Source organism: Nerophis ophidion, linkage group LG12, assembly GCF_033978795.1.
Source record: "Nerophis ophidion isolate RoL-2023_Sa linkage group LG12, RoL_Noph_v1.0, whole genome shotgun sequence".
NCBI lineage: Eukaryota > Metazoa > Chordata > Actinopteri > Syngnathiformes > Syngnathidae > Nerophis > Nerophis ophidion.
In genome coordinates this window covers 53044865-53069471 of record NC_084622.1, presented here as the reverse complement: position 1 = coordinate 53069471, position 24607 = coordinate 53044865, and the positions used below count along the sequence as shown (strand labels likewise).

Sequence of the window (24607 nt, the reverse complement as noted above, 5' to 3'; positions counted from 1 at the left end):
AATCAACTTATTTAATGAATTCGGAATCAATCGTTTTATACCACACAGAGTTGAAAATAAACATAAAACATATTTATGATGTTATTTGTACTATGGTGTTTAAATACCTTGTTAAATCTATACTACAAAGAACTAAAACAGTGCTGCAGGCACAATACCTGTGCATGTTTCTGGCAAAGTACAGCTAATAAAGTGACCGTGAATGTATTTCCAACTCCAGATTTCCAATTGAGCAAATACTACAGTATAGTACATATCGTAAATGCCATACCACCCCAGCATTGTTGGTCCTGTAGGTCTCACAGCTGCACCCACTCTGGACTTCACTCACATGCAAATTATTCATCACTCGTGCAAAAGTGCAGTACACATGAGTGTTACGACTTTTAACGGCTCAGATTATTTCCAATCCAGACAAAATGTCCCAAGGAGAAGTACAGTCGGGATAGTGTGGAGGAGACAACACTGTTCAAGACTCTACCTGTGTCTACACCTGGGACACGACTGGTGTTGAACATACGCTCATATTGGGAGGAACACATGGGAATTGTGTTTAGGAGCATGAGCTGAAAAGCAAGAGGGGAGAGTCAAACAAATAGAGATGACATTCTAAATCACCGTATTCTAAATCAGGCAGCAGACACACACACCTACAGGGACAGACGCGTGGATGAGATGGAGGGAAAATGATACGGATAGGTTGGAAAAAGCAGCGGGAGGGAATTTAAACAGGGTCCAGAAACCAGCAGCCTACCCTTTCAATGCCAGCAGCAAAGCCCAGATATCACATTTTAACAAACATTGGGATACATTTTTCTTACACTGATCTTAATTTATGAGAGCCAGTCAATCAGATGTGGGATTCTTTTAGGGCTTTGATGCTGAGAAAGGGTGAAGGAGTCAGCGTTTCCAATGGCTGTCGCCATGGTGATGGCATGGATACCAGGGAAGGGTATGAATGGGGTCAGAGGACACGGCAGAGGTGTGCCCTCATCTTACCTGTTTCCAAACCAGGGACGCGGGTAGTGTTAAACATCCGCTCCCACTGAGCCGAACACAGAGGGACCTTGTTTGCCAGCAAGTATATCTAACACAGCGTCCGACATAGCGAAAGGACAAGACAGCAAAACAGAGACAACTGAATGTGAGTGTGCAACATTGCAAGCCCATGCACGGGAATTTGTACAAATTCATACATGTGTCAGTGGCAGTGGGAATCTATTGAGGTTCACAAAACATACTGTTGGAAAAATGACAAGTTTTTGATGAGGATACTAGAAACTTGCACTAAACAAACATGCGGGTTGAAGAAAGAAAAAAGGAACAGCCTCGACGATTCACTCTTTCAACCGCATTCTGAAGCAACAGGTGGAATTCAGGAAACGTTGCCAGTACAAACATTTGTAAGTCATTAACGAGCAAGAAGATAATAGTGACAGGTGCTGATGATTGTGCACTAGAAAACATCACATTGATTTGACTATTGAGTCATTAATAATCAATTAAAGAAGTGCATGGACATTAACAAATGTAGCCTACATTAAGTTACAGAATTATAGATTGAATTCTTGTCCATCCTGACTCACCGGTTTGATCTGGGCTCGGTCCAGCTTCCTTCTGTAGAGCATGATTGCGTGAATGGCATTACCTGCTCTGGCAGCCTGAATGGAGGTTGGGAACACATACAGGAAGTCCTGGGGAGGGAAGGATGGGTTGTATGCTTGTTATGAGACTCCAATATGAAGAGAGAAGGAACCTGATGAATTTATTGTTGATTCAACTTGTGTATGCACTTTCAGATGTGTGTCAATAAGCTAATGCCACATCAGGACAGTTTGCAGTTAACGGTTACCTGTGCCAAACTGGCACTTTTAAAAATGGTGCCAGTGCCTAAACGGTGCCAGGACCAGTAATTAAAATATGGAAAACATAAAAAAGCTGGAAAACAATGCCTTTTTGGTTTTACTGAATATTGTGACATGTAAGTTTTATAGTGTACTAATATTCTATACAGTAATCCCTTGTTCTTCCTCTTCTTCATTTGGATAAAGATGTTGATTAGAGGTGTAACCACTATACAGCTGGGCAAGTGTTTAACAGCCTACTGTCTAAGTGCTCTACCACAGCTGCCAGACCACGATTCCCATTAGGATGGCGGCATATGGGACAGGATTTTATGATGTGGTCTGCAGTCTGTTCCTCTGCACCACACTCATCCCTTGTTTATGGCTGTTATTTGGTTCCGGACAATGAGTCTCCACTAAATATGAATCCTTAATTATAAATATAATACTTTCATAGCTACAGCATAATTAACTGGTTTACTACCTTCAAAACAGATTTGTTTTAACAATATGATATCCTTCAAGACATAATAAGTCGGAATGGAATAACCACTTTTAGCCAACTTTACACTTTTTTAGTCCAATATAGTAATGTTGGCTGAGGCTGAGCCAATCAGTGGCCACAAGACTGAACAGTGTGATCAGTTTGGTCTCATCTGGTTGCCAATACCACTGCACATTGATATGTTTAGTTAATTTAGCCAATTTTTTGCTTGCCAATGCCTAATTTAAGGCAAAAATGTTATGGAAAAAGAAGTACTTATCCCTCAAAAATCCACAAAACCGCTATATTTGAAGCCTGATATGGCAAGGGACGACTGTAAAAGTAATACTAATACTATAATAAAAACAGTAATAAAATAAATAGGTCATACATTGCACAATATGAAATAAAATCCACAACAAATAGACAAAATGATTGCAGCAAAACCAGCAGCAATGCAAAAAAACAAGTATGGGCAAAATTGTGATTTAAAGGCCTACTGAAACCCACTACTACCAACCACGTAGTCTGATAGTTTATATATCAATGATGAAATATTAACATTGCAACACATGCCAATACGGCCTTTTTAATTTACTAAATTGTCATTTTAAATTTCCCGCGAGTTTCTTGTTGAAAACGTCGCGGAATGATGACGCGTACGTGTGACGTCACGGACTGTAAATAATATTAGCGCTGCACCAAACACGGCTAAAAGTCGTCTCTGTTCATGGCGTGATTACACAGTATTTTGGACATCTGTGTTGCTAAATCTTTTGCAATTTGTACATTTAATAATGGAGACTATAAAAACAATGCTGTTGGTGGAAAGCGGTGGATTGCAGCTGTCTTTAGCACCGAGACACAGTTGGTGTTTCTTTGTTTGTTGTGAAGCTTTAACACAGAGCAGTCAAGCGAACACGTCAACCGGCATGTTTTTGGATGGGGAAAATTGGAATATAAATCTTACCGGAGAAATCATTGGATTATTCGTCGTCCTGCAGCAGCTGTCATGTCAAAAAAGGCAGCTGTGAGCTTGGCTCCTTGGCTTCTCTCTGAGACACTTTGTGTTCACGGCAGCCATCCGACCTCGAGGTATGTATTTACAATCTTTAAAATCTCACTAAAACACTATTAAAACAATAAGCAGATAAGGGATATTCTAGAATTATCCTACTAAATGTGTCTAATTACATCTGAAACGCTCACACTGCCGCCGCCCGGAGCCGTCGCTTTTTTTTTTCTAGTCCTTCACTATCAATATCCTAATTTGCGAATCTTTCATCCTCGCTCAAACTAATGGGGAAATTGTCGCTTTCTCGGTCCGAATTGCTTTTACTGCTGGTGTCTCCCATTAAAAACAATGTGAATATGTGTGGAGCCCTGCAACTCGTGACGTCACGCGCACATACTTGCGGTAAAGGCAGGGCTTTTCTATTAGCGACCAAAAGTTGCGAACTTTATCGTCGATGTTCTCTACTAAATCCTTTCAGCAAAAATATGGCAATATCGCGAAATGATCAAGTATGACACATACAATGGACCTGCTATTCCCGTTTAAATAAGAAAATCTCATTTCAGTAGGCCTTTAATATTGATGTTCAGAATTCGGTTCGCTACTATCACTGATCGGTGCATAAAGAAAAAGTGTTTTGCTCCGAAATGTGCACGCTGTGTTAGACCTGGCAACTGCTATTGACGCGTTAAAGTCGGCAATTGAGTTGAAGACTGTAAGAGACCCTATATTATTTCCTGCACCATATTGCCTTCATGCACATACTGTAGATAGCAAAGATACTTTATTTGTTCTGGTGAATACTACTTACGTCGATAATGGTGTCATTGTGGAACTGAGTTTTTGGTGCTCATTCCTAACATTAGCATATCGCGTACGCAACATTGAATGTCTATTACCACCAAATATTTATGAGAATGGAACCATTGTGTGAAGCTCTCTTTAGGAAATCTTCCAAAATCCCAATTAGGTGAAAAAACTGTTATTTAGTTCAAGCCAGACAGTGGCAAAGCAGTGCACACAGAATTTGTACAATCAAAATTGCACAATTTGTTTATCAAACACAAAAAAGAGCCTCTTAATCCAGACTAATCATTATCAGACAATAACGGATGACATTCCCTACCATTGCATAGTAGTTGCTGTTGACCATGATGGGCCCTCGACCTCTAAGGTAAATATACTCTTCCCACCAGTCACTGACCTGTATGGTGAAATACACGTAAGAGAAGAGAGCAACATGATGTAATATTACAAGAAAAACTACTTCTTAGAACATTCCAACGGACAAAGAAGAATCTAATTATTTATGACTCACATAATTTGAGGTCCACCACGACTTCAGTTTGACGTACCACTGCAGTCTCGGCCCCAGATTCATCTCAAAGTCCTTTGCCAGGCTCTTCATCCGCTCATACTTTTCATCATCCATAAGTGGGCGGACTGACTCCAGGTACTGTTAAGATTGGATTGAATTGTCACGATTAGTACATCCACACAGCTAGGATAGAATTGTGGAAAGTAAACAAACCCCCTTGGGATTGGCAATACCTACCCTCGTGCAGGTATCCTGGACAGACGGAACAGGCAGCCGAGGCAAAGAATTCTGGAAGCTATAGAGCATTGGTTTCCTTCCAGAGAACACCTTTACTAACAACTGGAAGAGCATAGCAGCACAGAAAAGGGAGGAAGAAAGAAAGGGTTCATTGGTAGAAGTAATTTGTGTGGTAATATTTAACAGAAACCTCAGAATATTCCTTTTTAAAGAGGAGCTGTACTTTTTTTAAATGTATTTTGCCTATCGTTCACAATCATTATGAGAGACAAGAACAGATACTGTATTTCTTTTTATTAGGATTTTAAATATATGCTTAATTAAATGCTTGGAAGATGCGACTAAAGGAAGTCACCGCTGTAGCCTTCATAGCCCTCTAAAACAACTTCAAAACACTTCAACATTTTATATACACACTGCAAGTACATATACAATGTAGTAACAGACACATTCATAATAATATGTATTATGTACAATATCTACCTTAATTTAGTCATTTTCAGTATTGCTGGAAATGATTTCCTCAACGCATTTATTTCCGTTTCAATAGCAGCACACTTCCGACTTACGGCAACAAATGTGTGTTCTTACTTACGGAAACAAACATAAATGTTTTTTAATCATGACAGAAAAGGTTAACAACAAATGACTATTTTTGTACAAATGAGGATTCACAACCTTATTTTTTTAGAAGCTGAATATACAGAGGATGCACTGCACAAAAGGGTGAAACGGAAGCCAAGAGAGTGAGGTCGGCCTGACTTTATGACGCTGTAAATGTGGAACTTGAAGCCAAGCTATGCGGACATAAATGGCGTGCTTTCCCAAAATAAACCCGAAAAAACGTACCCGGCCAGCTAAACCAAACAGACAACTGTCCATCGAGTGAGTCATTTTAATATTGATCATGATACACGCAGCACGTCATGCGGGTTATTACAACTACATACGCTGTCGAGCTAGCTGTATAAAAACAAAACTTTAAATGTGGGCTAATACTTTACAGATACTGCAATATGATTTTTTATGTTTTTCAGTCAGTACAGATTGGTGTCCTATCGCATTGTGTTGTGCATTACTAACTCAAACGCAATTTGGGGGCTGGCATAGAAGCTAGCTTATTTTTGTCTTAGCATGCTTTTAGGGTAAATACCGACGCATGCCGATATGTTACTCCGCTTTAAAAAGAATGCCTCAATGAATGTTAACTCTTACAATAACAATGTTGTACAGTTTGGTTATAATACAGGTTACAGAACGTAAATTAAGTATTGTTGGCGGTTTTTGAACGCATGTTTAAAGTGATTTAGAGGTAGAATTTCTCCGTTAGAGCAGATTTTTGCTTGTTAGAATGCATTAAAAAAAACTTTTGTCTTCTTGTCTCTTATAAGGATCGTGAATGATAGGCAACATTTTAAAAAATAGCAGTTCTCCTAATAAAATGATGTCAAAACCATCTATGGAAGCTCTACAGGAGTCTAGAATAGAATACCTAATTAATTTAAAGGCCTACTGAAATGAGATTTTCTTATTTAAACGGGGATAGCAGGTCCATTCTATGTGTCACACTTGATCATTTCGCGATATTGCCATATTTTTGCTGAAAGGATTTAGTAGAGAACATCCACGATAAAGTTCACAACTTTTGGCCGCTAATAAAAAAGCCTTGCCTGTACCGGAAGTAGCAGACGATGTGCGCATGACGTCATCACATCCTCACATTTTTTATAATGTGAGCCTCCAGCAGCAAGAGCTATTCGGACCGAGAAAGCGACAATTCCCCCAATAATTTGAGCGAGGATGAAAGATTCGTGGATGAGGAAATTTAGAGTGAGGGACTAGAAAAAAAAAGGCGATTGCATTGGGAGTGATTCAGATGTTTTTTGACACATTTACTAGGATAATTCTGAGAAATCCCTTATATTTCTATTGTGCTGCTAGTGTTTTAGTGAGTTACATAGTACCTGATAGTCGGAGGGGTCTCTGAGGGAAGTCACGAAGCTGCAGCACGACAGAAGCTCCGCTGATCTCCGGTAAGAGGCGACTTATTTACACAATTTTCTCACCGAAAACTGCCGGTCGACATGTAGTTCGTGATCCTTTGTTTGCTTGACCGCTCTGATCCATAGTAAAGCTTCACCTCCGGGAATTTTTGTGTGGCTAAAGGCTAAAAGCTTCCCACCTCCACCTTTCTACTTTGACTTCTCCATTATTAATTGAACAAATTTCAAAAGATTCAGCAACACAGATGTCCAAAATACTGTGTAATTATGCGATGAAAAGAGACGACTTTTAGCTGTGTGTGGTGCTGGGCAAAAATGTACCGTCCAACCAATAACGTCACAAACACGCGTCATCATACGCGTAATCATTCTGCGACGTTTTCAACAGGAAACTCCGCGGGAATTTTAAAATTGTAATTTAGTAAACTAAACCGGCCGTATTGGCATGTGTTGCAATGTAAATATGTCATGATTGATATATAAACTATCTGACTGCGTGGTCGGTAGTAGTGGGTTTCAGTAGGCCTTTAAACAATAATTAATAGCATTTAGTGCAGAATAAACTTGTTTATGAGTGAGTTGTTCAACATTGCCTTTTTAATCTATAAAGATACGGACCACATGAGAATGCTCGACTCTGCATGCGTTCTTTAGCGACTTAAATATGAATGACATTATTTGTGTCTCACCATCCACAGTCGAGTGGAAAAGGATACAGAGCCGTGGCTTGCATACATCCATCCATGCCATGACAACAAGCACTTGAGGACATTCCTCATTACCATGATTATGGTCACCCATAGACCTGTGCCCACCAGCACTCCGCCCACAATCTGCTGACTGTTTGTACACATATATTTGCTGCAGAAAAAGAAAGACAAAAAGGTAATCAGGACCTTAAAACAGCAGCAAATCTCATGTCACATCTTCTTTTGACATAAAATAATAGTTTTTTTGTAGAATTGACTAAATGAGTCATCTTTGATCTGAGCTTGTTTAGCCTTCTTGTCCATCCATCCATTTTTTACCGCGTATTCCCTTTTGGGGTCGCGGGGGCGCTGGCGCCTATGTCAGCTACAATCGGGCGTAAGGCAAGGTACACAAGTCGCCACCTCATCGCAGGGCCAACACAGATAGACAGACAACATTCACACTCACATTCACACACTAGGGACCATTTAGTGTTGCCAATCAACCTATCCCCAGGTGCATGTCTTTGGAAGTGGGAGGAAGCCCACGCATTCACGGGGAGAACACGCAAACTCCACACAGAAAGATCCCGAGCCTGGATTTGAAACCAGGACTGCAGGAACTTCGTATTGTGAGGCAGACGCACTAACCCCTCTGCCACTGTGAAGCCCTAGCCTTCTTGTGTCAGCTATAATTCCAAGTCAAAAGGATTTACACCCTGGACCTTGTGGGGCACCAGCACTAACCCCTGTGCCACCGGGCGAAAAAGGAGACAGCCACCGCACGGAACCGAAATCCAACACCACAAATGGGCCCCAAAAGGTCTGACCGCTGCTAGCCGAGGAAGACAACTTTTATTGGGGGTAGTATCAGGTGAGTAAAGGAGCCGGGACAACGGATATATATGTTAACTAAAATAACGGACTGCTGGAACATGGATGTAAAGTTTAGATACACTTCTCCCATACTGTTTTGTTAAAAAATTATTGTTGCTGTCTTACATGTATTCCATATGTCACACCAGGTGCCAATTACACCAAATTTTTGTGTGAAAAGGGACACATTTTGAATCATGGCAAACTCAGCATTGCTTTGTTGGGCTCCCTGTTCATTTTAGAATTGATTTTAAAACATTGCTGTTTGTTTTTAAATCTTTACAAGGACTGGCACCTCAATATATCTCGGACCTCATCCAAATTTACATCCCTGCGCGCGCTCTGAGGTCCGAGAGCCAGTTCCAGCTCGTGGTGCCCAAGACCAGACTTAAGACCAGGGGAGACAGGGCCTTCTCTGTGGTCGGCCCTAAGCTCTGGAACACTCTGCCCCTCCTTGTTCAAACTGCTTCCACAGTGGAGTGTTTTAAGTCTCGTCTTAAGACCCACTTTTATTCTTTGGCTTTTAACACTACGTGAGTTGTGTGGTCCTCTATTCTCTGTTGTCCTCTGTGTTTTTTATACACTTTGATTTCTATTTTAATGTTTTAATTGATTTTACCCTTTAAAATAGTTTTTAATCATATTTGTTTTTATATTGTTTTTATTGGTTTTATATTCATTTATTTTTTGTTTTTATTCAGTCATTGGTGGAGCATTATATATATATATATATATATATATATATATATATATATATATATATATATATATATATATATATACTTTTTTTATTTTTATTATTATTATTTTTATTTATTTTATGTTTTTATAATTGTTTTTAACATGGCTGTGCAGCACTTTGGAAACGTTATTGTTGTTTAAAGTGCTATATAAATAAAGTGGATTGGATTGGATTGAAAAAGTTATTCATGTTAGATATACCATCATAGAATGGATATTGATTAATTATGGTTTTCGTGTCCTCTTTAAATGCAGGAAAAAATGCTTCTTATGTCCAGACAAAAATAGATTTTTTTGAGTTAGAGGTGACTTTTACCTGCTGACAATTTTGGCTGAGACTTCAGCCTTTGTTGGATAAAAATAAAGTTCCTTGGACCGGCCAGCTGCTTTTAGACACGTCACCTCAGGAAGCTCCTACAGCTCCGATGAAGGCTGAAGTGTCAGACAAAACTGTCAGCAGGTAAGCTGGACCTTTTACAAAAAAAAAAAATACATTTGTCTGCACACAATATTTGTTTATCTAAATGGTGTGGATATGTTGTAACAAAACACATTTTCCTAGGTATGTGCCAATCAATCGGCCACCAAATCAGTGTGGGACTAATTTTCCCATTCTAGAATATGAGATTATCTTTGCAGAGTAGCGCCTTTTAATGGCGTCACAAACGCTGACCCCCTTTGGCTGACACTATTTGTTTGTAGTCCCCCGGCTGACAAGCGGCTAGCTGCTAATGATGTGTCCCCATACGTAGTCCCCAGGGTAATAATAATCACCCTCATTACGGCTAATAAAATGCATATCCTAGTATCTTAAGTATAACTATCAAGCATCAATCACTGGAAGACAAGGCTAAATATTAATACACACTGAGGACAAGCCTGAAGCAGGCATGCTAATAGCTAGTTTCAAATAACACCTTGAAATAAGTGCTTAGTAAACATTAATGAAGTCTAAATGGAACCGTGTTACAGCAGAAAGTAAGCAGATATTAACAGGAAAATAAAAAGCTAATTAATAAGAGTCTAGAGGGAATATAAAATAACAACAACTGTTGGTGTGTCAGCATTGTTGCATCCAGTACACAGGGAAGAGGGTGGCAGATCAATCCATAAATTGGTGACATCAAGACCAAGGGAAGTATCAGTATATGATCGATATGAGAGGGATTGAGTCAATATTTGTATTTTCTCAAAATCATTTTTTTATGTTTGTCAATGTTTTCGCCGTTTTGAATTGAAACATTTACCATACAATTGATACATGTGAATGATAGTGGTATTGGCCGATTTTACTCATGGATGATCGGTATCTGAATCAGCACCATAAAATCCTGATCGAAACAACCTTATATTTAGCATTTTCCAATTGATGACTGTTATATGCATTGTTAACCAAGCATTAGGGTTGCAAAGGGATGGAAAGTTTACGGTAAACTTCCGGAAACTTACCACGGTAAGTTAAGCTTGGTTAGTTCGGAAATACTGACCATTTTTTGATTAGTCAAAGTTGGACAACGCCCATGGGAATTAATGGGAATTAATAGAGAATTACAATAATCATATATTATTGGGAGCTTGTCTATATGCTGCTGCATCTTTGTGGCATTTTTGCCGTAACTATTTGCATAGTATTTGCGTATGTACACAACCTTTCCGCCTACATTGGTGTGAAATGTCTCCACACACCAGATGGTGTACGTGGCATTATTCTGTTTGTATTTATTTATTCTTGTAAAACACAAATGTAATGCCACACACATATATAAATAATCAGCTAAACAATTGGAGTAGTCTTTGAAAATATTTCACTGATGGACAAATTAATAGAAATTGCCTAGATCAGTGGTTCTCAACCTTTTTTCAGTGATGTACCCCCTGTGAACATGTTTTTATTTCAAGTACCCCCTAATCAGAGCAAAGCATTTTTGGTTGAATAAAAGAGATAAAGAAGTAAAATACAGCACTATGTCATCAGTTTCTGATTTATTTAATTGTATAACAGTGCAAAATATTGCTCATGTGTAGTGGTCTTTCTTGAACTATTTGGAAAAAAAGATATAAAAATAACAAAAAACTGGTTGAAAAATAAACAAGTGATTCAATTATAAATAAAGATTTCTACACAAAGAAGTAATCATCAACTTAAAGTGCCCTCTTTGGGGATTGTAATAGAGATCCATCTGGATTCATGAACTTCATTCCAAACATTACTTCATTCCAAACATTTCTTCACAAAAAATAAATCTTTAACATCAATATTTATGGAACATGTCCACAAGAAAATCTAGCTGTCAACACTGAATATTGCATTGTTATATTTTTTTCACAGTTTATGAACTTACATTCATATTTTGTTAAAAGTATTATTCAATAAATATATTTATAAAGGATTTTTGGATTGTTGCTATTTTTAGAATATTAAAAAAAAAATCTCATGTACCCCTTGGCATACCTTCAAGTACCCCCAGGGGTACGCGTACCCCCATTTGAGAACCACTGGCCTACATGAATAAATGAACACTCAATCAGCGTGCTAAATTAAACTATAACCTACATTCAATTAAACTATAACCTAAGTCCTTGTAAGACAACAGAATGGCCATGAAATTATTTATGTGGACCCCGACATACACAAGTTAAAAACTTATTCGGGTGTTACCATTTAGTGGTCAATTGTACGGAATATGTACTGAACTGTGCAATGTACTAATAAAAGTTTAAATCATTCAACCAATCAATCAATCAATGGCTAACAAAACAGAAGGTAGAGGAAACTATATTTTGATTTAGTATTTGCTAGTTGAACGTTACAGATCAGAAAAAAGGTAAATACGGATCGCTAACGTTGTTAGCAACAATGACTGGGATTTAACATACAGAAAATTGGCATCACAAATAACCGAGAAATATTTTCGGTTCATTATCAGACTGTGGTGGTACATAAACCAAGCCATTTAGAGATATTGGCCCCAAAATCATTTAACAAGTACTGGAACAGCTAGCTAGCTTGAGTGGAAGTCTGCTGGAGTAGTCTACAGTAACAAGCAATTACACCTCTATTAAACTTAAATACCATCGATCAAATATATTTACCCCACTGATACCATCAAAACTTACCTGACTGGATGAACTCATTGGGCTCAAATACTAGTGTGGGCTCAATTGCCCTGTTGTAGTGTGTAGCATGCTGGGAATTGTCCGTGCATGTGATGGAGGAATGCACAGTGCAGGGTTGAAATTCTACTGAATTTGCATTAAATCAGGTTTTTTTAGCTAATAATCATGCTGCAAGATCTAGCATGTTGCATTCAATGAGTATTCCCATTAATTTCCGATTAATTACTGTTATTTCCTGTAAATTCCCATACATTCCCGCTAATTCCCATGGAAAGTTACCAACTTTGAATATTCCCGGAATTTTGCAACCCTACCAAGCACACCAAATAACCTGATTAATAAGTCATTGTTTATAATGACCTTCATTCATCATCTTGACATGGTTAACATGCAGGTAATGATTATCCATGAAAGAGTTCTCATTCTTGACACGATACCAGGCGTGAATTGCCCTCAAGATTCACTCATAGTCAAGATTCACTCATAGTCTTTTCCTATTTGGGCAGTAAGGTGGCTTACCTTATAGGCATGTGTTGTCCCAATTTGGAAATCAAACCAAGAGATGGATCCAACTGGTTGTATTTATTGTATGACATGTAAGATACGACCACAACCATGAAACCACCAGGGCTGCCTGGGTACACTCCAGTCATAACTCCATTCTGTAGAAGGTTACACCAACAATCATGTTAAAATAGGGTTTAAAATTGTGAAAACAATGTTAATAATATTTTTTATGAAATAGATTGGATCAACAAAGAGAAACGTCAGGCATGTTCCTTGTGAGTAGGTGACATTAAATTATCAGTGTGTGAACTATAATAATGTACCTCGGCACATTCCAACAAAGCTTTTATGATGCTTTTTATTGACCTAATATCTGCCAAGACCAGAGACGAAACGGTCTTAGTTAATGATAATAGGCGATTAAAGGATTTCACTCATCTGAGATGGACTCTGCAGGGTTGAAGTTTCAACACTGCCCCCCCAATTCAAACAGAACACCTCTCACCTTGAAACGAATGAATCTTTTCTTCCACGAATGAAGAGCAGAGAGGTAGATTTGGCGCAGAGCCTCGTGGCACAGCTGCAGGTCGATGCCATCCGGAGTGACGGTGAACTGAAAAGCCACCGCCTGGTGAGCTTCCGCCATGGTGGCTGCGTCTGTGCAAAGTTACTGGAAGAAATCACAAGGGGACAAAAATGCTTTTGTTAAAAAAAAACTATTCTCCATGTAAGGAAAAGTTCATTAAGAGCTGGCCACATTTGCTACTTTTCAAAAACTCGCTACATACAGTCGTGGTCAAAAGTTGACATGCACTTGTAAAGAACATGATGTCATGGCTGTCTTGAGTTTCCAATTATTTCTACAACTCTTATTTTTTTGTGATAGAGTGAGTGGAGCACATTCTTGTTCGTCATAAAAAAAACACAAATGAAGTTTGCTTCTTTTATGAATTTATTATGGGTCTACTGAAAATGTGACCAAATCTGCTGGGCCAAAGTATACATACAGAAATGTTATTATTTGTCCCTTGGCAAGTTTCACTGCAATAAGGCGCTTTTGGTAGACATCCACAAGCTTCTGGCAAGCTTCTGGTTGAATTTTTGACCACTACTCTTGACAAAATTGGTGCAGTTCAGCTAAATTTGTTGGTTTTCTGACATGGACTTTTTTCTTCAATATTGTCCACATGACTTTGGGAAGGCCATTCTAAAACCTTAATTCAAGCCTGATTTAACCAGTCCTTTAAAACTTTTGACGTGTGTTTGGGGTCACTATCCTGTTGGAACACCCAACTGCGCCCAAGACCCAACCTCCGAGCTGATGATTTTAGGTTGTCCTGAAGAAATTGGAGATAATCCTCCTTTTACATTGTCCCATTTACTCTCTGTGAAGCACCAGTTGCATTGGCAGCAAAACAGGCCCAGAGCAAAATACTACCACCACCATGCTTGACAGTAGGGTTGTGTTCCTGAGATTAAAGGCCTCACCTTTTCTCCTCCAAACATATTCCTGGGTATTGTGGCCAAACAGCTCAATTTTTGTTTTATCTGACCACAGAACTTTCCTCCAGAAGGTCTTATCTTTGTCCATATATACATATATATATATACATACTTTATCGTTGTAAAGATATCGATTAACTAACCCTGGAATTTGGTTTGTATAATGATCTTAAAACTGGAACGAGGTGACAGTTTTCTTTATTTTTTTAGTCCTAGAGTTTAAAGAGTAGTCTCATTGATCACCAAAATATCAGATGTTCTTATTGGTATGAGTTCTTGCAACCTGAGACCGAAGCGAGCTGCACAAGGGGGGTTTTGTCATTATAACAAACTGTTACAGTTTGAAAAACTGGTTGGACAAGTGTGTCATCTTCTCCATGAAGCTCCTCAGTCGAGTATTGTCAGAAGAATTCAATTCTTGGAAACAAGACACTAGACCTGATCCATCTTAAAAAAAAAGAAATGTATGAATATAAAACCGCTAGAATGTGTCGTCATATGCTTTTATCCCAATTGTCAGACACATTTAAATAATTTATATTGTCTATATTGTTCTAAAAAACTAAATAAGTTGACAAAAATAGTAGAAAAACCTGTCAATATGTGTACATCTCCTTTGAGACAACCTTAAAGTCCAACCACACTATTAAAGATGCATTCATCATATCTGTGAAAGCAATAGAATTAGCAAAAGAACATAATCAAAAACGATTTGTTGTTTGTCTAAAAGGCACTTACTATGCTAAGCAAAATTTTCTTATTTTTTGCTACTTTTTTTGCGTATTTGGGTTTTGATCTACATGAACCCCAAAAATTTGAAATCAAACCATTGAGGCATTGAGGATATTTTTATGAAAACAATCTAGCCTTTCTTCATACTTCCTCCAAAGAGCCGTTTGGAATTTGCCCCATCAGTGACATTTTTCATTTTGGTAACGTCAGCGGATATCTCTATATATGGTATTAAGTTGCCCGAAGAGCTGTGTACAAGTCCGCCATTGTCGTCCGACACTGTAATCAATAAGTTCCCAAATTTTCTATATCCTCTTGTTGTGGGACAGACTGGCTCGTACGTACACATGCATCCTCTGCTGTTGTCATTTCTAATACCAAGTAGCGCATAGTTCTAACTTATATCTGTCAGTAGTCTCGATATGGAAAGGCTAAAAACTACTACACGGCTGACGTGGATAAGACGCTGTCAAAGTAGATTCACATGAAACAAAACCGTGCATCCTGAAGAGACAGTCAGAAATCAGCTCGACGATGGTCTGTAAAATATGATCTATGCAACATTTTGACCAAAGAACCACCATTACATGTTATGTATTGTAGACCACAAGGAAGTGTTTTAAATGTAGGAAACAATCCTAATATGACCCATTTAAGGCCATCTGCAGGTGCACTCAAGTCTTGTTCATTTCGCCACTGATCACATTGATAAGTTTAATGCACAAATAATACAAGTACTGTACAATAGCATACCATTATGGTATGCATGCTTTGACATAGATAGATAAATAGGTAAATAAAACTTTATTGATTTCTTCAAGAGAGTTACCTCAGGAAAATTAAAATTCCAGCAGCAGTTTACAGAATTGAGCTCGAATTTAAAGAGTAGGAAGTAAATAACGGGGGTATAAATGGAAATAAAATAGAAAATATAACAATCAGAATAAAAATAAACAGCAACAATAAAAATAAAAATATATCACTAAAAATAAAAATATAACAAGAAAAACTATGCAGTAGTGACCATCCATCCATCCATCCATCCATCCATTTCCTACCGCTTATTCCCTTGTGGGGTCGCCAGCGTGACCAAGTTATGAAAATGTATTGCACTGTTATTCCACTGTTAATTGCACTGTTTTTGTAGCAGTTTATTTCAGTATAGGTAGTGTCCAGGCTGAAGGACAGGCTAGATGTAAATTTTCAGCGCACTAAAAGAGCATGGTCGCTGCATAAGACAGCGGGGGATGGACCCAAGTAACAATTGCACCGATACCAAGGGCGGTACAGATATCAACTCATTCCTAGTGTGATGAGAACAATACTTTTCAGTTCTCTTCTGTGTTAAGCCATGTCCACACAAACGCAGATCATTTTAAAATGCATATTTTTAGATATACTTAGATATATATAGAGTACCACTCAGGCGGAAGGCAGGATACAAATTGTCACCCAGAAAATATATTTGAAGCCATATATATACGTATATTGTGTATATGTTTAAATGTCTAACATGTATTATGTATTAAATATTTATGTAATTTACTTTTGGTATATTTCATGTCTTTACTTATTTATTCACTGTTCTATTACACACAGAAAACAAAAAAGGGGATATAAGTGCTAAAACATGAAAAGGGGTAGGATGCTTCTTCCTACTCCTTTTCGGATGTGCTGTAATGAAACAACTGGAAATATGTTTTGCATGGCATTGTAATTGTATTGTATTGTATGCATGTTGGAAATAAACTAAAATTAACAAACTAAGTCATTAAATACGGCAAGTACAACTGGGCTAACAATGCAGCGAATGGGACTACAATATTACGCTCATAAAGCCCTCTAAAAAACATCCAAAAACACCAACAATACTCTATTTACATCTCGTGACCCGAATATTAACCAAGTATTAGCAATATTGTTATTATAAGCGCAGTAGCAGACAAATTATTTTTTGGTGCGCTATGAACATAGAGCACTAATAACTAGCTTATGTTGCTATATTGCTACATTGAGCCAGTGAGCTGGTGCATCACCTCTGAGCTAGTGAAAGTTAATTCTAGATTATAATTTGCATCTCAACTGTAAAGTAAAGGTTTGTGGCCATAAACCAAGAAGTAAGTCAACTTTGACAATTAACGTATACAAGGAGATCGCAAGAAAGACGTTTGTTTGCGGCACTTTTTTTTTACTCCTTTGTGAGGATCATGATTAATTCTTCATCTAAATGGGACGACATGAACGTCCCATCAGTCTACATCCCAGTGAGAGCGGACATTGTACAGTAAGTGGCTGTTTTCGTATGTTTGTAGTTCATATTTCTTGTTCAGCACTTAGCATTACTACTATATGATACTTAGTGTTTGTTGTGATGCGTCTGTGAAATTAATACGCTGTTGTGTGCTTCAAATGAGCAAAAAATGTAAATATTACATTTTATTATGAATGTGCCTGTTACTACATTACATATATATGGTACTTTCAGTGTGTATATAAAACACGGACAGAGGTTTTTAGATGTTTTTACAGCGCATAATAGGCGGAATAGAGCGACTCCCATTGGCTCCATTGTTAGCTGACTTTTGCTAGCATTTATTTACAAGTAGAAAAAAAACAAAAACATTTAGGTTCTTGTCTTACATTTTTAAAAAAAACTGTGCAGTTGCCCTTTAAAGACTGTGTACACAATATTGTACTTCATATATATCACTACTGAACATTGATTAACAGAGGCGTTTTCATGCCACCAATTCAGATGTGGTTTCATTTTTGATTTAATGATTGGACAAAAGTGCATGCAATCCTGTGAATGTTTTCATGCAAACAGAGATTGTTTTGAAACATTGAGTCTAAAAACATATTATAGGCTGGGGGGTTTACCATATCCATGTGGACACACAATATGTAATTTTAACCAATTCTTGTATTTTTGTTGTTGTGGTGTTCCTATTGTTACATTGTTGATAATTAAATATTTCTATATTGTTCACTAAAACAGGGAATATGTTGTTGGGCCGAAGTATGATTCAGAGGCAAATGAGAACCAATAATGTTTTTTTGCCATTTTTTTTTTTATTTATTTTGCACTATTGACTCCATTATGCTCAGATAACTGTTTGTAGGGACAGGATGATAATCAATCAGTCAATAAATTAAAAATAAAAATGACAATGAACTTGATAATGATTTTGCCAGCATCGATAAATTGCCGAGTTTGTGTGTTTGTTTTCTTTGTCTCTTGCTTCTAAACAGGGTGCAAAGAGCTACTTGGGAATGTTTGATCAGTATTAAAAGAATGGTGTGAACCCTCCTATCAACCATCCACAATCTTTGTCCCTGTGAGTGGAGGCGGAACTCCTTAGTTGCTAGTGAGAAGAACTACAAGTTAACAAAAAATAGAAAGACAAAACATTATTGCAAAGCCAAATGTCCCATTGTGGGAGGATTTTGATTAAAACCAAATGAGCAAGATTAACCTATCAAAACAGACAAATGAGCCAGTATGCTGAATTTGTTGAAACGTGATGGCAAAAAAGGTACCAAAAAAACACCGGATCTACTTTTTGGGGGAAAAACTGCACTTGAACATGTTCAATATTTATTTAGCAGCAGGTTTTTCTAACAGAGATTTAGAGTAAATTTTATTTTCATTTTAAATGGTAAAAAAAAAATAATACAAATTTAAAAATACAATGTAATTGTATTTGAGAGGGTTACTTGCATTAATAATATATGTTTACATTAGTGCTTAATTTGGTCTCAAAATAATGCTAAAAAATAATATTGTTTATCGGCAGTAATTTGTGATACAATGTATTGTCCAGCAAAATACAGTATCAGCCGAGGCCTAAATTGTATGTATTAAAAGGGTATATTTAGGTTGCTTTGTTGGTATTGTTACATTCTCTCTATAATGGTATATTAATTAAAATTTTGTAAATCTGTTTCGCAAGTATGTTTGTTGCTACTTTTTTTATTTCTTCCATTATGTTGTGACTTTAGTACTCTCCTTGGTCTAAGGTTAAGAGTGTCCAAACGTTTATATTATTTACATGTGTGTTCATAAAACATGCTAATCATAATTTACTGTATTTCAAGATATGTTATACAGTTGACTAAATAAACCAACGGTGTCCAAAACAGGGCCTGGGGCCTCCAGCACATTGTACAAATATTAATAAACAACAACAAAAAAGAAAGCATGCAAAATATATATACTTTATAAATGTAAAAATCATGACGGTGAAAATATATGACTTTGATAGGATTATGTTTTTGTTTATCTTTTTGTTGTAAAGTAGAAATATGTTCGGATGTTAAAATGTGTTGTTATTACCAGAGCTTTTTTTTTTTTACACTGAATTTATGTACGTGACTGCAAACTTGACAACTCATTGGCTGGTTCTGAGACACCGTCGATTGCTTCAGTCCTAATTCATCGTTGGTGGGTCCTGAGTTTTGAAAAAACAAATATTTTTTTCTGCTCTGAATATTTATGGAATGATTGTTATAGCACTGGATTTTTACACATCATTTTTTATACACTACATTTCAAAACATTGTATATAAACAAACTTAATAGTTATCAAACACCTGTATTTTGCAATAATATTGTTTATCGGCAATAATTTGTGGAACAATACGGCATCCAGCACAATTTGTTATAGGTTGAGGCCTAATTGTATGTGATAAATGTTTATAATTTTGTCGGTATTGTTACATTATCTTATAAAGGGTTATTAAATAGGAGGAGACCCTGCCCCAAGTGGAGGGGTTCAAGTACCTAGGAGTCTTGTTCACGAGTGGGGGAAGAGTGGATCGTGAGATCGACGGGCGGATCGGTGCGGCGTCTTCAGTAATGCGGACGTTGTATCGATCCGTTGTGGTGAAGAAGGAGCTGAGCCGGAAGGCAAAGCTCTCAATTTACCGGTCGATCTACGTTCCCACCCTCACCTATGGTCATGAGCTTTGGGTCATGACCGAAAGGACAAGATCACGGGTACTAGCGGCTCAAATGAGTTTCCTCCGCCGGGTGGCCGGGCTCTCCCTTAGAGATAGGGTGAGAAGCTCTGCCATCCGTGAGGAGCTGAAAGTAAAGCTGCTGCTCCTCCACATCGAGAGGAGCCAGATGAGGTGGTTCGGGGATCTGGTCAGGATGCCACCCGAACGCCTGCTTAGGGAAGTGTTTAGGGCACGTCCAACCAGTAGGAGGCCACGGGGAAGACCCAGGACACGTTGGGAAGACTATGTCTTCCGGCTGGCCTGGGACCACCTCGGGATCCCCCGGGAGGAGCTGGATGAAGTGGCTGGGGAGAGGGAAGTCAGGGGTTTCCCTGCTTAGGCTGCTGCCCCCGTGACCCAACCTCGGATAAGCGGAAGAAGATGGATGGATGGAGAAATGTAGTTTGTCTCCTTTATCCGATTTAATCGAAGTAATAATCGACAGATAAATTGATTTTTAAATTAATCGTTAGTTGCAGCCCTAATATTAACAAACTTAATGATTATTAAACACCTGCATTTTGCAACAATAATATTTACCCGCAATAATTTCTGGAACAATACAGCATCCAACACAATTTGTTATAGGTTGAGGCCTAATTTTATGTAATAAAAGGTTACAATTTTGTCGGTATTGTTACATTATCTTATAATGGGATATTAAATTCTAATAATGAACATATGTTAACAAATAGGTCGGTTGCTACTGTTTTTCTGTATCTTGTATTTTTATTTATTATTTCAATCAGCAAACTGATCGTAACAATCATAAAAGCTGTTAATGATTTCCAAAAATATCCAAATGAAATAAAAAGTATCGGTATCTGCGATACGGGGCCTGTATTCACTTGATAGAAGGTCGACGCCAAAACGTGCAGTATCATCCACCTCAACACTGCAAACCGCCCCTCCCCCCTAAACGTCACATGACCCGCCCACCACTGCAGAAACTAGGGGAAAGGTCGCCGCGCGTTTGCCGCTTGGATACGGAAACAGACAATACTAGAAATGATCGAATAAATACTTAAATTCCAACAAGCGTTCACCGCATGTTAAAAAGTAAGTATTTTGCTTGTGGTGATAAACCGGCGTCTAAAACGCAGCGACTGTCATCACGAAGGTTTTGTTTACGTTTAATACAGGTCTCATCACAACCCCGTCATTTCAAGTACGTCCAATCCCAACACAAACATGCATTTCTAGAATCAAAACCACACTATCATCCATTATTATAATAATATTCTTATTATTAATCACTTCCCCGCGTTATTGTAATGTTATGGCAGGCATCAAACCACGTGGTCTGCCAGAAACTAGGTCACGTGTGCACACCCCCATTGTAAATAAACCCATAAACAATACATATGATACGTCTTGTCAAATACATATAAGTGACTTTTTTTTTTCAAACACAGACGCATAAACAAAGTCTAAATGGTGTCCTGTTGCCGTGGACATGACAATGAATGACCTTTATTTGCACCATTACCTACATAGGTGTTATCGGTGAGTAGGGAAGACAGCAATGAGGGAATAATGCTTTAACACGATTAATAAACGTAGGAAATATAAGTGTTATAGTAAGCGACACTTTGTCCCTGTGCTGTGACTTCTGCGGTGTCTTTATTAGGATTAAGAGGAAAAGCGAAAGTTACTATTTTTTCCCACGGCCCTTAAACGTCGCGCAGTTGAAGCTACTACTGCGCAGAAGACAAAAGACAAATAACAAACGAAATGAAACCTTAACCCGCCACGTTTTTAACTGAAAGCGTTGGTGTTTTCAAATCCGTCGCAGCCATGTTTAATGAGCCGACTGCTAAACTGCGGTGGGCAAAGTCAAGCTAGGCAAGACCGCGTCAAGGCAATGGAGGCGTTTTTACTCACTGAGCGTTCCTATGAATCTGAGGTTGTTGTTTTTTTGTGCAGGACTTCTGTGTTCCGGTCAGAATGTGAGCGTGGGTTTCTTGTCTGTGCGTGTGTGTGGACTGCTAACGTTACACCAGCGACATGAATGGGAGAGAGAGAAAAAAGCTAGTGGACGGCGTTTGTTTCTTTTGCTACGTCACCTCCGTATTGGGTGCAACAGCGCCCCTCTAAGGATTGAAGTGGTATCGCAGGAGGTTGTTGAGGACGCCTTGAGACTCACCTTGGTCAAAGGTTTAGACTCTAACTGGATCTAACATAATCGTGTGAGAGTCCAGTCCATGGTGGATCTAACATAATAGTGTGAGAGTCCAGTCCATAGTGGATCTAACATAATAGTGTGAGAGTCCAGTCCATAGTGGATCTAACATAATAGTGTGAGAGTCCAGTCCATAGTGGATCTAACATAATAGTGTGAGAGTCCAGTCCATAGTGGATCTAACATAATAGTGTGAGAGTCCAGTCCATAGTGGATCTAACATAATAGTGTGAGTCCAGTCCATAGTGGATCTAACATAATAGTGAGAGTCCAGTCCATAGTGGATCTAACATAATAGTGAGAGTCCAGTCTATAGTGGATCTAACATAATAGTGTGAGAGTCCAGTCCATAGTGGATCTAACATGATAGTGAGAGTCCAGTCCATAGTGGATCTAACATAATAGTGTGAGAGTCCAGTCCATAGTGGATCTAACATAATAGTGTGAGAGTCCAGTCCATAGTGGATCTAACATAATAGTGTGAGAGTCCAGTCCATAGTGGATATAACATTATAGTGTGAGTCCAGTCCATAGTGGATCTAACATTATAGTGTGAGTCCAGTCCATAGTGGATCTAACATAATATCAATCAATCAATCAATCAATGTTTACTTATATAGCCCTAAATCACTAGTGTCTCAAAGGGCTGCACAAACCACCACGACATCCTCGGTAGGCCCACATAAGGGCAAGGAAAACTCACACCCAGTGGGACGTCGGTGACAATAATGACTATGAGAACCTTGGAGAGGAGGAAAGCAATGGATGTCGAGCAGGTCTAACATGATACTGTGAGAGTCCAGTCCATAGTGGATTTAACATTATAGTGTGAGTCCAGTCCATAGTGGATCTAACATAATATCAATCAATCAATCAATCAATCAATGTTTACTTATTTGGCCCTAAATCACTAGTGTCTCAAAGGGCTGCACAAACAACCACGACATCCTCGGTAGGCCCGCATAAGGGCAAGGAAAACTCACACCCAGTGGGACGTCGGTGACAATAATGACTATGAGAACCTTGGAGAGGAGGAAAGCAATGGATGTCGAGCGGGTCTAACATGATACTGTGAGAGTCCAGTCCATAGTAGATCTAACATAATAGTGAGAGTCCAGTCCATAGTGGATCTAACATAATAGTGTGAATCCAGTCCATAGTGGATCTAACATAATAGTGAGAGTTCAGTCCATAGTGGATCTAACATAATAGTGTGAGAGTCCAGTCCATAGAACATCTAACATAATAGTGTGAGAGTCCAGTCCATAGTGGATCTAACATAATAGTGAGAGTCCAGTCCATAGTGGATCTAACATAATAGTGAGAGTCCAGTCCATAGTGGATCTAACATAATAGTGAGAGTTCAGTCCATAGTGGATCTAACATAATAGTGTGAGAGTCCAGTCCATAGAACATCTCACATAATAGTGTGAGAGTCCAGTCCATAGTGGATCTAACATAATAGTGAGAGTCCAGTCCATAGTGGATCTAACATAATAGTGAGAGTCCAGTCCATAGTGGATCTACCATAATAGTGAGAGTCCAGTCCATAGTGGATCTAACATAATAGTAAGAGTCCAGTCCATAGTGGATCTAACATAATAGTGAGAGTCCAGTCTAAAGTGGATCTAACATAATAGTGTGAGAGTTCAGTCCATAGTGGATCTAACATGAGAGTGAGAGTCCAGTCCATAGTGGATCTAACATAATAGTGTGAGAGTCCAGTCCATAGTGGATCTAACATTATAGTGTGAGTCCAGTCCATAGTGGATCCAACATTACAGTGTGAGTCCAGTCCATAGTGGATCTAACATAATATCAATCAATCAATCAATCAATGTTTACTTATATAGCCCTAAATCACTTGTGTCTCAAAGGGCTGCACAAACCACCACGACATCCTCGGTAGGCCCACATAAAGGCAAGGAAAACTCACACCCAGTGGGACGTCGGTGACAATAATGACTATGAGAACCTTAGAGAGGAGGAAAGCAATGGATGTCGAGCGGGTCTAACATGATACTGTGAGAGTCCAGTCCATAGTAGATTTAACATAATAGTGAGAGTCCAGTCCATAGTGGATCTAACATAATAGTGTGAATCCAGTCCATAGTGGATCTAACATAATAGCGAGAGTTCAGTCCATAGTGGATCTAACATAATAGTGTGAGAGTCCAGTCCATAGAACATCTAACATAATAGTGTGAGAGTCCAGTCCATAGTGGATCTAACATAATAGTGAGAGTCAAGTCCATAGTGGATCCAACATAATAGTGAGAGTCCAGTCCATAGTGGATCTAACATAATAGTGAGAGTTCAGTCCATAGTGGATCCAACATAATAGTGTGAGAGGCCAGT

The 24607-nt window shown here is 38.4% G+C and overlaps 1 protein-coding gene across 2 annotated transcripts in view; it reads right to left on the bottom strand.

Moving 5' to 3' along the window:
• Positions 1-22126, bottom strand: part of cpt1ab (carnitine palmitoyltransferase 1Ab (liver)) — a 43544-nt gene extending 21418 nt beyond the window's left edge. The window contains exons 1-9 of one of the 2 annotated variants that reach the window (XM_061917736.1): positions 21952-22126; positions 13337-13501; positions 12844-12986; positions 7591-7762; positions 4899-5000; positions 4662-4799; positions 4470-4547; positions 1587-1694; positions 1000-1087 (exon numbers count right to left, since the gene is read on the bottom strand). In XM_061917736.1, coding sequence (XP_061773720.1) covers positions 1000-1087; positions 1587-1694; positions 4470-4547; positions 4662-4799; positions 4899-5000; positions 7591-7762; positions 12844-12986; positions 13337-13477 — 970 coding nt within the window. In that variant the 5' untranslated portion in view covers positions 13478-13501; positions 21952-22126. Of the gene's footprint in view, positions 1-481; positions 567-999; positions 1088-1586; positions 1695-4469; positions 4548-4661; positions 4800-4898; positions 5001-7590; positions 7763-12843; positions 12987-13336; positions 13502-21951 lie in introns of both variants that reach the window. The other variant, XM_061917737.1, reaches the window with a different exon arrangement.
• Positions 22127-24607: the final 2481 nt, after the last annotated feature.